The 18,462-nt window shown below is 37.6% G+C and overlaps 1 protein-coding gene across 3 annotated transcripts in view; it reads right to left on the bottom strand.

The window, feature by feature from the left end:
* MTMR2 (myotubularin related protein 2) overlaps positions 1-18,056 on the bottom strand; it is a 91,639-nt gene extending 73,583 nt beyond the window's left edge. The window contains exons 1-2 of one of the 3 annotated variants that reach the window (XM_081152643.1): positions 17,752-18,032; positions 8,357-8,427 (exon numbers count right to left, since the gene is read on the bottom strand). Coding sequence is in view for 1 of the 3 variants with exons in the window: in XM_081152640.1 (XP_081008766.1) it covers positions 17,752-17,831 (80 nt within the window). In the remaining 2 variants the exon portion in view is untranslated. Of the gene's footprint in view, positions 1-8,356; positions 8,428-17,512; positions 17,725-17,751 lie in introns of those variants that run through there. The other 2 variants (XM_081152644.1, XM_081152640.1) reach the window with 2 other exon arrangements.
* Between the last annotated feature and the right edge of the window lie 406 nt (positions 18,057-18,462).

The following is an 18,462-nucleotide window of genomic DNA, read 5'->3' as shown; positions in this document are numbered from 1 at the left end:
TTAAAACCTTTACCAGGAGTACCAAAAACAAACAAACAAACAAAAAAAAAACCACCCTGACATGGTTCAAACATCTAAGCCATAAATACACAGAAAATTCCCAGGTACTGGATAATCTGAAAGTAATTAGTAAGAATAATGGAGAGTTAAGTATGCTCTGAAACAAAAAGAATCATAATTCTCATAATTCCTCAAGGGTAGGTAAAACATCATTCCTGCCCTCAAGAGCATTAATATCTTTATTTGTTTTAGTCAAATGTGCTATGTCAAAAAAATTATAAATACACACTTTAGAAATTAATGAAGTTGTTAGAGAATATTTTCTCAAAAGCAACAAAACTGATCAAAATATAATTAGCACTGTGTAATACTCTTGTTAATGATATCAATTATTCTTTATATTTATGCTTATTCATATGTAGATGCCTTTTCCCAAAAGGCTCAAAATACCTTTTAGAGTAAAACTGCAATTATATTCCAATGTACTAAATTTTTATTATCAACCCTTAGGAAGAGCAGTTAAAGTATATGAGCATGCAAACAATTTACAATCACAAATGCATTTATCCAGCTTTGCAGAACCAGGCCCCTGTAAATGGGAAGTGACTCTCACTAGAATTCCCCTCTCTTTACCCCACTCCTTATTCCACCCTAAACTATATTATCCTCTTTATTCCTAATTTAAAAGAATCAAGTCAATATTATTTAAATGTTAACTTCTGGTTCTACAAAATAACCAAATGAACATATATACACACACTTACAGATGAAAGAACAGAACTTAGGTGATAGTAAGAATGGCATAATACAGGCCAGCACTAGTCATACTGTTTTTAATAGCCATGCCACTCTCTCAGCCAGAGTGACAATTTTCTTTCCACCACAAGATGAAAGCACAAATCCCATCCCCTCTTCGTCATCCCCACACATTTACTGCCTGCTGTTGCTATAACAGAATGTCCTTTTCCTTTGCTTACTATTCCTAAGAGCGATGTTTCACCCTTTTGGTCTCAAAAGTTCTACTATTTCAAAGTGCAGGATTTAGATGGACAGTTGCACACACACTATTGGTAGGGGGATAGAAATTACTCTATGTGCTTTCAAAATAGTATCATTAAGATAGAGTACTCTCCTTTTATTTTTTAGATTTTTTTTTTTAGTTATACTTATTCCTGAGAATTATTCAAGCTAAAAACTTGCAAATTAAGAAAATTATGTCTTAATGAATTTGGGTACCTACTACAGAATACTTCCTGCCTCAATACCACTGAACTTACAAGCATCCCTGTTAAAGCTGCAAAGGCAGAGCAATCTATCCCCAGATAGAAGGGGTTCCCCTATCACCTCCAAATACTCCCACGCCTCAAGGCACCCCTCAGATGCCTTGGAAAGATGGAGACTAAGAACCTCTACCTCCAATTAAAGGCTCTTAGGCACCTTCCCTCCTGTTCTTCCCACTCTTCCCCACCATTTGGGGAGCAGGAACTTCCTAAATCTCCTTTTTCATACTCTTCCACAGGCGTTCACTAATATCATAAATGTATTATGTATTCACTTTCTTCAAGGGACTTATAGCCTAATGAAGGAGCTGGATATGTTAAGTATCTCATAACAGTGCAGTGTGGGAATGAAGAGATATATAAAGGACGCAACAGAAACCCAGAAGAGAACACAAAGCACAAAACTGCTTAGCGGACGAAAACATGAGCTTTAGGGTCACAGAGACTTGCTTTCACCATTTAGCAAATAACAATTCAGGCAAGGTACTTAATCTAAGTTCTTTCTTATAACGACACCTTATAAGACTGTGATAAGATCAAAAAGCATGATCTATAGAAAGTAATTAGTGCTAAATAACTGACAGAATGTGTTCAACAAACACTGTGGAAATGCAAGAGTACCCTCTTCAGAAGGAAAAACAAGATGAAATCAGAAATAAAGGTCTCCCATTAAGGAATCTACTAATTAAAATAAAGGAAAGCACTTGGCTCTAAAGGTACTTGTCACTTAAATCTGTACTGTAAAATGTCCTCCTTTGATTAAGATAACTGAGTGTACAAATTTTTTAACTTAAAGTTTTAGTTAATGGAGGAATCATTTAATACAAAGTACAAAAATCAGGAGCGAAAATTTTAAAAACATATTTCATACGTACACACACCCCCTCATGCACATACCTACACATATCCCATGTAACTTCTGATACATTCAAGCAGAAGACTGGCCCCACACGCCAATCGCAAAACCAGTTCTATCACCAGTATTTTTCAATGGAACCATTACCAAAGTATGGACCTTCTCTGGCTCTGCGGGTTTGCTGGATGGTTAGTAAAATTATCATTACTTTATTGTCAATACTACTAACACTTGGTGGTATGTCACAGTAATGAACAGAAAAATAAAATCCAAGCACTAACAGTCATAAATATTTTGATATTCCTCTTCTCCTGATGTATTTCAAAATCCAATAAAAACATTTCTAGTAAAAGTGAAAAAGTACTTCTGAAAATTAGAGATACAGATAAACAATTCAGAATTAATTCAAATTAATTTTTAACTCAAAACAATCTGAAAACAAGTCACATATATTTCATTACCGTAGTAAACAAATGCCTCCAGAGGACTTGGGAGAGGTTGCATTTCTTTAATTTATAGTCATTACTGACCACAGCCATTACAATAACATCAAGACCACTTGCCTTATTTAAACCGCTTCACTCCTACTGACAATTTAATTTTTCATCAGTATTCCAATGGAAAGTATTCTCTGTAAGTAACATCCTGAGCACATACATAGCACGTCTGCCAAAGAACATTAAAGAATGTGTTCTGTATTCTGACTGTGAACAAGCTTTTCTAGGAATGCAAATTTTGCTCTCAATACTTACACAATGGACTACAGTGTCACAAGCATTGTTCATAGGCTATTAGTCATTCTGCTGAAAATTTTATTTAAAAAATAATAAAAGGCCTGTAGTGTGTATAAAGCATTTGGGACACAAAAGACTTATTGTCAGACTACTGGAAGAATCGCCAAAATAGAAAAATAACTCCCCAAAACAAATTAATTTACAGCTTATAATTATTTTTAAAATGCTACCCCAGAACTCTGCATTTGTTAACTTAACCAATCTATACTATAAAAGATGGCATAAATGATCTTATCATCATGGCATCTGACTGACAGAGATGAGAGACTACACTTTGTATTCTTCAGAGAAACAAAGGGGATTTGAACTCTGGGACAGCTGGCGCATGTTGGCATTTAGTTTGGAAAACCCCAAGGTTCTAAGGTACATGTGACCTTGAGGTACAGTTTAATTTGTATTATTTCCTTTTAAGATCCATCAACCACACTTCCTAAACTGAAAGTCAGGGTATATTATTGGGTAATGCAGCAGGAAGTCTGGAAAACCGGGTTACAATGTCTTTTCTTCTGCAGAGTATTGCTTCTTCAAAGATCTTATCTGGAAATATAAATAAATAAAACAGGCAAAAGCCAATGTATTCTAGCCAAAATTAGTATGTCCATAGGGGATTGGGTAAGAAATGGAGAGTAGAAGGGACCCTGGGTTCCAGCACTAATTAATCCCAACACCCTCAGCAGTCCCTTAAAAGTTTCTCAGAACTCCTTCAAAAATCTGACTCAAACTCAGACAAGAGCTAAAACGAAAACTCACCTGCATTCATAAGTAGCTTAGAGGGGAAAAGTTATTTACATATTAGTATAACTCAGAAAATGTCATACTTAACTGAAGACTAGTCAGATCATTAGAGCTCAAAGCACACAACTCTGAGACTGTATTTCCTTGTAGAAACAAACACTTCCATCCCAAATTGAAACGTAACGTCAGAAACACTAAAGGAGGGGAGTTGACATATTGAGTGAACACTTACTCAAAAACACTTTTACCTGGACAAACCCAGAAAACGCATGGGGAACTCATGTCTTGATAAATGACCTTGCATGTAATTTTCTCATCCCATCATGAAAACCTAAATTTGTTATTAAAATTAGAAAGTCAGAGCCATTCTTCAAACCATCAGATAGGTATTTTTGTTTTTCCCTAATTATTACTATTAATCAGTCACTCCCATCAGTATGTAACTTTTCTGCACAAACTTGAAACCATCTAAGTGAAGTAACACAGGTATTTTGTTTTGTTTACAGACATTAAGTTAAAACATTCAGTAGGAAAAGAAGAGCATTCATGTCTCTTTCTAGCCTAGAAAGGTTAAGAAGTTAAAAATCTAAAGTATTGGCATGATTCAGTAATTTGTCCCTCCATAATTTTGAATACTGTTCTCTATTTACCAGATTAGTTAGTACAAATCATAAAACAGAAAAAAACACTATCTTCTCACTTATTTTTGTTTTTTCTCACTATCTCTATAAAGATGAAGAAAATATCTTTTTAAATATTTTAAAGTATTAATAACATTAGCATTGCTTTTTACAAATGTCAAAAGTGTTCTCATACACATTATTCTCCATATATATTACCTTTGGGGCCAGATTTCCTGGTACTAAATTATGGTTCAACCACCTGTGTGACCTTGAGGACGTTACTTAACCGCTCGGTGCTTCAGTTTTCTCATCCATAAAGTGGGATACTGATAATTCTTATACCTCACAGGATTGTTATAACAATTAAATGAATTAGTATATGTAATTCATTTAAATGGATTAGACTAGCACACTGAAAGAACTTTAGGGAACCTACAAAGTATCTGAAAATATGTAAAACAGTGCCTGCCACGTGGTACACACTACATTGCTGTTAGCTTTTTAAATTAACGTCATCGTCATCAATCATTATGTTTAGGTCTGATAACAATCCTATAAAGAGAGGATAGTAGGTATCACTTTACCCTTTTTCCAGATAAGGGAATCAAGCTCAGAGAAATCCAAGTGACTAATCCAGTCATAGTTAAGAAGTACAATCAAAACTAAAGAACCTATCACTAAGAAATAATCAAGACTTTTCACTACACTGTGTTGTATCATGTCACACAGTATATCTTCTGAGTTTATATAGTTCAATATACTTCTAAAGACCACAATCATTACTCTTTTAAACATTTAAACACTCAAATAATTTTAGGCAGCACACACCAGTAGCCATGTTGAGTCCTTTATCCAAAAGATATCTGCATCTCTTTTATGTATTTTTTGAGTAGCAAAATGAGTCAGACTTCTCAAGAGGAGTCAGCACTAAATAATTAGGCTGGCTGGACAAGATGAATCTGTCATCGGTTTTCCAATACTGACAATTTCTTTTAAATAGCAAAATGTATACCCCATGAAACTACCCCAAGTTATGATTTATGCTGGGCAGTGGAAACAGGATGGCATCTAGAGTCAAAGTTTCAGTTCCATCTTTTCAAGCAGGGGAGAGTGGACAATCATGTCACTTCTCTCAGCCTCATTTACCCATCTGTCAAATGAGGACCTACCTCACAAGGCTCTCACGAGAAACAACTGAGATGATGTAGGTTAAACAGCTCTGTAACTATAAAAATTACATCAAAGCCCTAGCTGGTGTTGCTAAATGGTTAGAGCATCAACCACAGGTTCAATTCCCGGTCAAGGGCACATACCTTGGTTGCAGGTTCGATCCCCGCCTCCATTGGGGTGTATGTGGGAGGCAACCAACAGACGGGTCTCTCTCATGTTGATGTTTCTCTCTCTCTTCCCAGCCCTTTCCCCTCCCTTCCACTCTCTCTAATAATGAATGGGAAAAAAATATCCTCACTCATCGAGTGAGCATTAAAAAAAAAAAATTACACCAAAATGTGTTAACATTACTATTAGCTACATTGATTACATTGATAATACTGAACATTCACTTATTCATTCATTAATCATTTTTTTCTTAGAAAACTGCCGACCAAACTCTCCCAAAATAGAAGTGTCATCCTGGATATTTTGTGTAATTACAGTATATTAAGTGTCACTCTGGACTGGATTAGCAAAGTGAAAGAACTTTAGGTAATCTACAACATATCTATTCTAGTACCATGTACTTAAAGTAAAATGAGTAAAATCTGAGCCACAAAAAATAACAGAAAAAGCCAAGTGACAAGCATATGTATTTTTTCTTTCTGATTTTAAATAATAGTAAACATTTTCAATTAAATCACAAGGAAACTCAGTGGACGTATTATCACAGCAGTAATCATAATACATAATATTTGTGTGACACTAGTTCTCAAAGCATTTCACACATAGCATCATAGAAATACAATAAATGTTATTCTGTTTTTTTCTCAAGGGCATTTTAACACTCATAAAACTTCCGCTCTTAGGGAAGTCACTTAACTTCAGTGTCCCAACATCAAAAATGAAAGAATTACACTACATAATAGATAAGGTCTCTTTTTAGAGCTATTACATTTATGATTTTGAGCCTGTGGTTACAAAAAAAGCAAAAAAAAAAAAATTTAATGGAAAAAAACCCTAATAATTACAAAATTTAATAAACTTATTAGAAATGAATAAGTGATTTTAAAATGCCACTTTTTAAAATATTACAATTAAATCATATCCAAAATATCCAGAAAACTGAGTAATTACTGCATTTTATAGTTAAACTTAGTAGTAAATTTCAGAATATTTTAAGTAAAATTAGATAACTACATTTACTAATATAAGGTTACAATTCACTATTAATATATTATACACAATAAAATACAAAATATACACACCAAAATTAATTCACTCTCTTAAGAGTTCAGAAAATACTTTAGAATATTTTAGTCCCTCAGAGATATTGTGAATACAAGCTACAACAATGTAGTACTAAAAATATATAATAACTTCATTACTCAAGGTCTCTGGCTTGGTATATAAAGCATCAGATTCTGTACCAAGCAAATAAAACTACTAATAGTACCTTATAGAATCCAAAGAAAAAAAGAGTTTTTTCATACTACCTATGTTCATATTTCATGCTACAAACTATTCATACTACAATTTACCAAGCACCTATTTGCAAAGCACTATGCTAGCTACTACCACCATTCAAAAATAAAATCAGACACCTCCTTTTCAAAAGCATAAAATGTAAAGGTCAAGCGTGATGGGGGGAAAAAAGAGAAAGTTTTTTTCCTCTACCTAGACTACCAGGGTTTTTTGCCACCCAATGATTTTAAAATCAAAATCAATTATCTAGCTGACTAATGATGAAGAAACAGTCCATGTTTCTCATGCACATAACCAATATATGCTTTTAGTTATTTTTTTAAGAACAATGATAGATCAGTTATGATTTTATATATATACAGTGAAGCTGTCAGGCCCAACAAAAATCACTATGTGACTTAGTGAAGTCAGGAGATCACTTACAGCACTAAATAGCTCTGTGACTTTGGAGGAAACAATACCAAACTTTCCTGGCCTTCTAACACTTATTGTGCCTTTGGGTAAGTTATTAAATTTCTCTAGGTCTGTTCCCTCATCTACAAACTTAAGAGAGTTGGACTAGAATCCCAAAGTATCTGGACTGGTGGTTTTCACTTTAAGTGAAGGTTTTTGGGCCCACTCCTAGTGATTCAGAATGTCTGGGCTGGAATCTAGGAAGCTAAATGTTCACCAAGCACCACAGGTGATTGAAATATGCAGGTGATCCTCAGCCATACTTGAGGACATTACAAGTCCTAGACACAGTAAAGGATCTCCTATGCCCCTAACTGTATAAAAAGACGACAATTTGCTTCAGTGCCAAGGTCTTAGGAATTCTGGATCTAGCCTACTGTGCAGAACACAGATGCTAAACAAATATTTATAGAGAGGAAGAAGGGAGGGAGGGAGGGAGGGAGGGAGGGAGGGAGGGAGGGAGGGAGGGAGGGAGGGAGGGAGGGAGGGAGGGAGGATAAAGAAAGAAGGGAAGGAAGGGAGGAGACCAGCTAGCTAACTAGTCATATTTTTGGCTAAGAAACATACAAAACGGTAGTAAAATGAAAATTGGGTAAAACATACATCAGCAGCTAGAAAGGAAAGACTGCAGTCTCTATACATAATTTTTTTTTTTTTTTTACAGACACGCAATTTTAAATATAGCATCAGCCCCTGTCAAACTGCAAAGTACTGAGGAGGAAAAGGAAAAAAAACACTACATGGAAGCCAAAGAATTCTAATGGAAACTTACCAATGGCTAAAACTCAGTCACAGTTCTCCCCAGGTAGAAAAGAGTACATAATTTTAAGAATTGGGACTGGAAATTAGAACTAAAGCTTGTAGTTACTCGTTATTCACATGCATAAATTTCATTTGGAGTAATATATGGACTCCAGAAATACTGTTGGCAATATTAACTTCTGTGGATTTTTTATTTTCATTTTCCCATTCACTTACATTATAATTTTTGAGATGTTTTATCTTCACTTCTGATGATCTTCAAATGTCAATGGCTCTTAACACATTAACTGTAAACAAACACAAAGGAACTTAGGGGAATTCAGATATTTAAGGAACCCTAAAATAAAATATTCTAAATTACTCTGTAAATACTGTGGGGGAGAAGGGGTGGAGGTGGGGAGAGGAAACTTTGGCATCAAGTTTACTTGCTTCACAATTTATCCAATGGTTAATGTAAAACTCTTCTTTTGAATGGCACTTATACTATCCTCTGATCATCAAACAAAGAAAACAAAATCAACCTATTTCCTGTGGGAAAAATAAAACTTTCAAAGCTAGAGAAATTTTTCTCCAAACATGGACACAACCCACTGGGGTACTGTGCACTCCACCCTTCTCCTCAGCAGTGCGGCGGCCAGGGAACCTCACTTCCTTGTCTCTACCGCCCAATCAGCCTGCCCTGGGACTGCCCTCTTACTACCAAGAATTGGCCTGGACCCAGGGTGCCAGATAGTGAGGTTCTCTACAGCACAGAGAGTCTGGGTCAAACATCAAACCGTTTACCCTAATCTTCAGTTTTCTCATCTGTAAAGTGAAAACAATAATACTGTTTATTTTACATAATTATAAGGATTATATGAGGAAATACATATTAAGGGATTTAGCACTATGCCCAGCATACAGCAAGCGCTCAATAAATGTTAAGAGCTATCATTTATATTATTGTTAATATTTTTAATTTATTACTACAACAACTATCTACTCCTTGACAGCTTATCTCAGGTGTTAATATTTTTAGGTACTGCCTTTGGTTATAATTGAAGAATATTATCCAATACCAGTAACAGAGGATATCTATGAGATATAAAATCTTATTTTTGAACTGTGCTGAGCATCTTGGCTCAGCTCAAGAAAACTAAGGCTTGTAATCACTAGCCCATCCTCAGCCAAAGTTACTACCCCTTTTGCAACCACCTAACAAAGTCCTATTTGAACAAACGCTCACTTGCAGTTATCAGTAATGGTGACTCTGTTAATAAAAGAGATAGATATATTTGTGACTCATGACTGTTAGACCCTCTGAGCCAATGAATAATGCTCTATCAATTCAAAGGAGACTTCTCTACCCTCTTCTACTCACTCTCAAATATTAAACTGCTGATGTTTGACATTGCTAACTTAAAATATTAATATTTATGGTAGGTGACACACAGATGCGTAAAACACTGATTTCCCTGAATTTTCAATTAAATTCTTAGATCAAAGATATAAAAACAAACACAAAATAGTGGCAAAGGCATTCATAAAATAACATGGTCCAGGCCCTGGGTGGGTGGCTCAGTTGGTTGGAGTATCATCCCAATATGCAAAGATCATGGGTTCAATCTCTAATCAGGGTACATACAGGAGGCAACCAATGAATGCATAAATAAGTGGAACAACAAATCGATATTTCTCTGTCTCTGTCTCTTGCTCTCTCCCACTCTCTCTCCCCCCTCTTCCTCTCTTTCTCTTAAAAATACTCAATTAAAAAAATATAACATGGTCCAAAATGACCAGCTTCATTCCTCTTTTTAGAGACCAAAATGTAGAATTTAAAATGAAAGAAAATACCTAAGTAGAACTTGAGGCAATATTCTGGGGGGAAATAAAACAAATGGATACACAGCTTGGAAATGAATGCCAAACTACAGAGGAATAAGCAGTCAGTGTAGGCCATCTTTCCCGCCACCACCACCACTTTAACCATGCAATTCCTGGAGCTCTTCAAATGGAATAAATGAAATAGCACAGCTGCTCATTCTTCTCTTGCTTTTCTACTTGTCTTTCACTTAATGATCTGGAAATTATTAAATATGTCCCCTTTATTTTATGGTCCTAGATTAGGATCATAAAAATCTGGCCCAACATAATACACACAAAAAAGGTACAAAATTAACAACTCAGAGTTTAGAGTATTCCAAATGCAGTTCTCTTTTTTGGTTCACTACAATATATCATCTCTCTCTCAGCGTATTTTCTATCTTGGTCATTGCATTTGCAAGTCTAAGACTGTCTCTGGCATAAGTGTTGTAGACTTTAACTGGAAAATGCCTTTCTTGCTTTAAAATGATTTGTTTGGTATACCATGGGAGAAGCTGTTGCAGATTGTCTCCAATATCAAGTCTCTCCTATTCCTAACCTCCAACTCTTAGCTCAGCACAAGGCCTCCCAGAAGAGACTATATATCCAGCCTCCCTTGTGGCTAGGTATGGCCATGGGACCATGTTCTGGCCAACTGTATATAAGCTTAAAAGACTATGTGTGACTTCAAAAAAGTATCCTATCACGTGAGAGAGAACATGCTTTTCTTCTTCCTGTTCTCCTTCCTTTGAGTAGAATGAAAATGCAGTGGTTAGAACTCCAACAGGAATTTTGGTTCATGAGATAACACTGAAATGTAAAATAAGATACATAAGTTAGAAAAAAATCTGTGTCCTTGATATTTCAGATCCACTATATTGACCTATAATGACTATCGTTGGGCTTTTATGTGTGAAAAAAAAATTATCTCTATTTTAAGCCACAGTTAGTTTGGATTTTCTGTTATAGTCTTGCTAACCCTAAACTAAACTACTAAATTAAACTAAAATAAAATAAAGCGAAAAGACTTTCCCAAATATCAGTTTTTAGGGTTTTTTGAAGCCTAAAGATTAAAACATATTTTAAAAGTTAATTTTTATTATATTAAAAACATAGAATTGGCCCCTATTTAATCTAGACTAAAAAAGTATTTAATGAGCCAAAGAGTTAATCACATCCAGTAAGAGACTTTGAAAGAATGAAAATTTATCAGCAATTACTGCCATGGGTACCATGTACTTGAGCAGGGGAAGAATTATAAAACTTGCTCATTAGTGGTCTATAGTGATGACAACATTGACGCATATATAGAAACACATTAAGAGGGGTAAACACAATTAGTTCAGTGTAATAAAGTTACAGGAAAGGGAATTGAGGTTATTATTTTCATTAAGAGGGCATCTTCTCTAGTCCCTTTAATTTTAATAACATACCAATCTTTTTTTATAGTTCCATTTTTAACCTGACTTCCTGTGGAAAGCAGCTTATAAAATCACTCCCAATCTTGACTATAACCCCTCAGTAGTTAATCACAAAGTGCTTTACCTCTTCAAAACTAATTTCCTGAAAAGGAGAAAATATTCTATACTAAAATCTAGAGAATTTTCACTGGTCAACTCCTGAATCACATGCCACCTTTGGCCCTGGAGATTCTGAATATAACAGCATTAACCTGAGAGCTTTCCAAAACAAACATACTGCTTTCTGGGCATTTGTATCTGGGTGATTTCCTTCCCTTGGGCATAATCCAAGCTTTACTGGTTCAGGTGATGTCCTGAATTACTTCATGACACTATTTTAAAATGCATGTTACCACTAATGTATCTCACCAGGATCTATTTTTAAGAAAAAGCCTAAGACATGTGTTCTTGGCTTGCGTTACTCATAGCTAAGAAAGAGAAGACCTCGGGAAATTCCCTAACAATCAGATACGATAAATCCACAAAAGATGACTTTTACTTTCTACTACTTCAGTCAATACTTTACAAAAATACTCTCAAGTAATAGGCTTAAAGTAAGTAGTGCTAACATAGATCTTAGTCCATTTCAACTAATACTGGAGTTACTAGGCAACAATTAATAAAAGATTGAAGGCAATGGTGCTCAAACATTGCCATGCATCAGTATCACCTGGAGGGCATACTAAAACACAAACTGTGGCTCCACTTTTGATTCAGTTAGATCTGAGGTGGGACCAGGAAATCTGTATTTTTAACAAATTCCCAAGAAATGCTGATGCTAGTGGTCCAGGAACTACGGATCTACATAAATAGAAGACTACTGAAGGTAGCATAAGGAGGAAAGAAGAAAATGTATATGGGTCCCAATCTCAGCTTTAGTACTAATTTATATACTTTTGATTAGTAATTAATCTCTTTAAATGTGCTTTCAGAAAATCTACACAATAATTACTTAGTTCATAGTAATAGTGGATCTTATCTTACAAAACTTTCAAGTTCTTTTTTACAGTCCTGGAACACTGAAATCCAAAATAAGTAATTTTTAGGTTACCGAAATGTTCAATGTCTGACTCAAAGTGCTAATAATGAGGCCAAGGTTGGGAGGTTCAACCTGTTAGCTTCACTTTGTTCTGTAGCTATAGTTTCTACCACTAACCCTGGCCAGCTGCCTCAGAAGACATGCCAAGAGTTGGGAAATGTAAGAATGTACGATTGGACACAAATCCATCACCACTACTGGAAAAATATCCCAAAAGCACATTTCCTACTGACGACGTATCTCTAAGTGACCTTGAAGATAAAATGAAAATGTATTGAGACCTTGCCACAAAACGTGGTTTAGGAACCTTAAAACCTCTTCTACCTCTTCAGGCTATAAGCACCATCAAAATTCATGGAAACAGAAATCCAGGATTTGCTGTTTTCGAATGATGATAATTTTAAGGAAGACAAGCCACTGAAAAATGTAAACAGTTGGAGGTTACTATTTTTAGTATATTATGGGTACCTCACCTTTGATTTTTTTAAAATCTAAGTTAAATGTAAATAAGGGATGCTCATAAATGCTAATGAATTTATAAACTAAAAATCAACTGATAAACCAAAACAATCTGAAACCAGTGGTGCTCAGAACAACTACAGCATGAGGATATATAAAGGATGGAAGAAACAAACATTAAATAAAATGCCTGACAAGATAAGTTAGAACAAGAACAAAGTAATCAAGAGTAGAAGAGGGGAAAGTAGGAAGGCTAAGAGAACGTAGTATCATGAAGATACACAGGACCAGACACAGAAAACATAATGCAGCCAATAAAATCAGCTCAGGGTGTCAAGAAGCTTCCTGCAAGAATAATTTCAGCTTCAACCTAAAATTGTGACTTTATAGGCCAAACTCAACAGAAGGGGAAAAAACCCTTTTTAATCCTTTGAATGGAAACAACAAATAAGTGATGAACATTTAGACCACTTTTCTTTATTTAAATGTTCACTGAGCACATATTTGGCATTAGATACATATGGTAGACCCTTGAACAACATGATGGTTAGGGCTCTGACCCTCAAGCAGTTGAAAATCCAAGTATAACTTTTGACTCCCCCAAAATTTAGCTGACCCTCAGTATCTGGGGGTACTGGTTCCAGGAACTCCCGCAGATACCAAAATCTATGGATACGTAAGTCCCCTATATAAAATGGTGTAGATAAATGCACACAGTGGCCCTCTGCATCTGTGGACTCCCAGCTATCATCGAAACAGTACAGGTATTTATTGAAAAAATCCACGTATGAGTGGACCAGCACAGTTCAAACCTGTGTTGTTCAAGGGTCAGCTATATTAGCATTTGATTGTGCATAGCAAAAAGTAAAAACACAATCAAGCAGTACAGTTTAAAACAGTGTACAAACTAAAAAATGGAAAACCAGACTAAGGCAGAATGGCATCAACATAGTGTTCAATTCTGATACAATTCTGAGGCTCTCAAAACTAGCTATCATCTATCTATAACTTACAGTATTGTTTTATCTATAGCCTGTAAAGTTACACTTATATCAAGAATCAGAGCAAGACCAGCAATAATAAAATTAGGTAATACATTCGGATTATCACTCTGAAGTGAATTTTTTCACAACTCTAGGGGGCTGAACTGTTGAAGAATGGACAATAAACAGCAGGATATACACGAGCTGCTGAACAGCTCACAGAAGCAGGGCAATACCAAGCAGGACCCACCAAAGAAAATTACTTTTTTAGGGATGCTCATTAAGAAACTGCTATCTGGATATCATATAAAGAATGAAACGCACGACGAGGATGTAAAGTATAGCACAGGGAATATAGTCAACAATACTGTAATATCTATGTATGGTACCAGGTGGATCTTAGACTTGTCAGAGATCATTTCGTAAGTTATATAAATATCTTACCACTACACTGTACACCTGAAACTAATATAGCACTGAATGTCAACTATAATTGAATTTTTTTAAATCAAAGGAAAGAAATTGTTCTTTTGTGACCAAAGGCATCAGGTCTGTGATGACGCAGAAGGCAAAAATGACCATATATATCGAGACTCAACGTAAGTTTACTGTGAACTGCAGGTCCCACAAGAGATAGTCGTCCAACTTCAATGAAGTGTGTTATTTTTTAAAAACAACCAACAAAAAACAATGGGCAAACACATGAGTTTGTATTATTTTTCAGATTTATATACTTCCTAAAACATCTTATAAATTATAAACATAACATAGTATTTAAACTGAATCCATCTAAGAGGAAGTACTTGAAGAAATTAGAGATGAGTATATTACCAACTTCAGTTACAAATCTGACTGAAGACTTTTTGTAAACTGAAGATGATGCAGTTACATAATTTCCATTTTGAAACAAACAGAAAGCATACATAATTTTTTGCATAAACAAATTTCCTTGGAGCTAAACAGCAGAAATTTATGTCAACCTAGTGTGTAAAAGACAATCTGTAACACATGGAACGGTATTATTAACTATATTTTGCAGGAGATATCAAAACAAATTCATATGGCAATTTCCTAATTGAAAATTTGAAATTAAAAATTTCCTAATTGTATCAGAAGGCATAAAAATAAACTACAATTTAAGGACGGCATTTCTGCAAAAGGCTGAGATAATAAATATAGTCCAAACATCAATATTTTGGTTAATCATAAGCTAATGAAAGTAAAAACTTAATCTGTATAGCCATTTAACATAGCTATTATAACCATGGTTGTCCACACTGTCTCTATTAGAATCACCTGTGACTATTAGTGTAGATTAAGTTTAAAAGCTTTCTAACAAGTGTCTACCTACAATGCAGCTGTTTTATACTGTTGATTAAAGAGAGTGCCACCAATAAGTATGATTCATGAACTAAAAGACATAATTTAGCAAGGGTGAATTCTATACAGTAGACTTTCAACAAATGTTTTCTATCTTCCAGAGGAGAGGAATGAAAGTTGGCATTGTAATGGAAAGTAGAGTTATATTTTCGTCCAGGGAGAATGAGGCTAACACGATATTCAAAATTCTTTCAAGTAGTTCTTAATTCTCTCAAATTCTTCTGTCAGTAACATAATTTTTTTTATTAAGAAGTTAAAACAGATCTATAAACTTTAATTACAGTTGTTAGGCTTTACCTTTAAGAAATAAGTGTGCTTAAGTGGCACAATTAGGTACATTAATTTATAATAATAAGACAGCATTTATTTAGTGTAATTTCAAAGATCCATAACAAAAGTTATTTGTAAAGGGAATATTTGATAAGAATGTCTTCATCTTAATAACTGACCAGAATGCATTTATAATTGATAAAAATGATTTAGAATGATTGATAGGAATGCATTCATCTTAGTATTATCAAGATAAAGGATGATAAAATTTTAGAGTTCCAAGAGACCTTACAGATTTGCTAGATCAACCCCCTTATTTTAAAAGATGAGAAATCTGCAGACCAGAAAAGTTAAATGGTACCTGCCAAAGAGCTACCCGAGACAAGGACTTTAGAGCCTGGGCCTCTTGACTTCTAGTACTTTCCTTTTTCTATCAGACTATGCTGCCTCCTGTGGTTCTATATCCTCTAGCTTGAGTGAGATTAGTGGTTGCCTGGCTGGTTTTCTTTACATTCTATTCTGAACCATAGTTGTCATTTTGTAACTTTCCCATAAAATTATAATTTTCTGATCTGTCCTCTTAATGGTTTTACAGCCGAGTATGTAAATCCTCAGCTTTCTAAATTTCAGGCTAATAAAGATTTTACAAAATCCTTGACACAAATGCACAATATACATAATCAAACACAAAGGAAAATTCTCTCCTGGATAATTCAATCTACAAATCCAAAAAAACATTTACTGAGCAACTGTGACACGCAGGGTCTCCACTAACTGTGGGGATAGGAAGCTGAGTAGGACATGGCCCTTGTGTTCAGTAGCTCACAGCCTAGTGGAGAAGACAATTAAGCCAACAGCGCTTGTTGAGGACACTGAAAAAAGGGATGGGCAGGCGCCTGAAGGAAGGGGATCTAATTTAGAATGATGGGACCAGCTAATAGTTTCCCAATGAGGCCCTGAACAGCAATAGGAAAAACTGCCACTATCACCCATATTTATCAGAGTCCAAAATGAATTAAAAGAAACACAGCAACTTCAATTCATTGGGGCGGGGAGGGGGAGAATCCTGTGTGCACTATTTTTTTCAATGGAAAAGAACCTGATACCACCCTGGCAGGTGGCTCAGGTGGTTGGAGCATCCTCTAGTACACCAAAAGGCTGGGCGTGGGATCCCTGGTTGGGGCAGGTGCGGGAGGCAAGGATCTAAGTTTCTCTCCCACATCCATGTTTCTCTCTCCCTCTCTCTCCCCCCCCTTCCTCTCTCTCTAAAAATCAATAAAAACATATCCTCGGGTGAGGATTAAAAAACAATCTGATGTCATTGTGGCTCTGTAACCAATACAGATCCCCAATTACCTAATAAAATTTTAAATCACTATTTTTAAAAAACGGTGAAGGAAGAAAAAAATGACACCTAAAACCTGTCTCGTTAATATTCATTCACAAGAACTCTCTCCAAAGCTGCATACTAAGGTCTCCTCAAAATTACGGGGGGGTGGGGGATCTCCTCAGGTAGAAGTGAAACCACCTGGAGAACCTGTCGCCCGCGAAGGGAGAAACCAGCGCCCGCTGCCCCCTCCGGCGGGACAGGGCTCCCTCAGAGCCCCAGACAGCGGCTCTCAGCTGGAAGGTGAGGCCAGGCGGGCACGCCGGGCACTTTTATTTACATTTTTAAGCACAGCCGAGGGAGACGTTCAGAGAAGACGGAAAATCGTGAAAAAGAGGAGGAAACGAAGGGACGGGAAAGGGAGGAGAGGCGTGGGTAAGAATCCCAAAGCCAAAGGCATAAAGGCGGACAGAAGAAAGACGAGAGGATAGTTTGGGAAAGAGGAGAAAAGCGAGCACAGCCGGGAGGAAATGGGGGAGGGGAGGGGAAGGGCTGTCTAAAAAAAATCTGAGAGGAAACGAGGGGTGAGGGAAAGCGGCGAACCGGGGCTACCTCCGCCGGGGACACCAGACTGACACACCGAAGGCGGAGGGGCGACAGAGCAGCAGTGAGTTTGGACCTCCGTTTACCAGCCTCTAAGCCCCAGAGCGGGAGGACGCGGCCCTCAGGTCCCAGGGAAGGAGTCCGGCGCGGCCTCGGAGAGCGAGCCCGGGGCTGGGACGCGGTCCCGCGGGCCCCGGCCCCTCTCAGCCCCCTCGGCCGCTGGGCGGGGCCCTGCGCGTCCCGGTTACCTGGACAGGGAGTCCACGCTGGGCGGCCGCGCTGCCGCCGGCTGGGAGTCGAGGCTCTCGCAGCTCGAGCTCTTCTCCATGGCGCGGCGGGGCGGCGGGAGGCAGAGGCTGAAGCGACCTCCGCGGCGGCCGGGCGGGAGGAGCGGAGGGCGGAGTGCGCCGGGCAGGGGCCGCGGTCAGGCCAGCGCCGGCCCGGCGGGGAGACCGGAAGCGGCCATGTTCCCCCAGCCTGCACCGCGCGGGGGCTGCCGGGGCGCGGGAGGACCCCGCGGCGCCCCTCCGACGCCCGCCCGACGCGCGGCTCTGGGCGCGGGCGCGGGAAGGGGCGGCTCTGGGGGAGCGGGTGCTCTGAGGCGGGGCACCGGGAGCCGGAGGGAGGAGGGGGCGTCTTAGAAGAGCGAGGATGGAGGGAATACTAGGGGCGAGGGTCACAGGGAAAGAGAGTCGAGCATCGGAGGGGCGAGGATAACGGAGACAGGAGTGTGGAGGCCGAGGGAAGGGAGAAGGCGGGGTGGTGAAGGAAGGGGGGCGAACCATAGGATGGTAAAGGGGCAGAAAGCACGGGGGGCAGGGGGCTCAGGAAGGAAGGACGCGAACGGGATAGGATAGGAGCCATGAAATGACAAAATGCTGGCCAGATTAGGGGCTGAGAATGATGAAATAATTAAACTGTAAAGATTAAGGCCTGCTTTAGAGCCAGTCAGACGTGAG

This window comes from Miniopterus schreibersii, assembly GCF_964146895.1.
Source record: "Miniopterus schreibersii genome assembly, chromosome: 12".
NCBI classification, from domain to species: Eukaryota; Metazoa; Chordata; class Mammalia; order Chiroptera; family Miniopteridae; genus Miniopterus; species Miniopterus schreibersii.
This window is presented reverse-complemented; position numbering and strand designations above follow the sequence as displayed.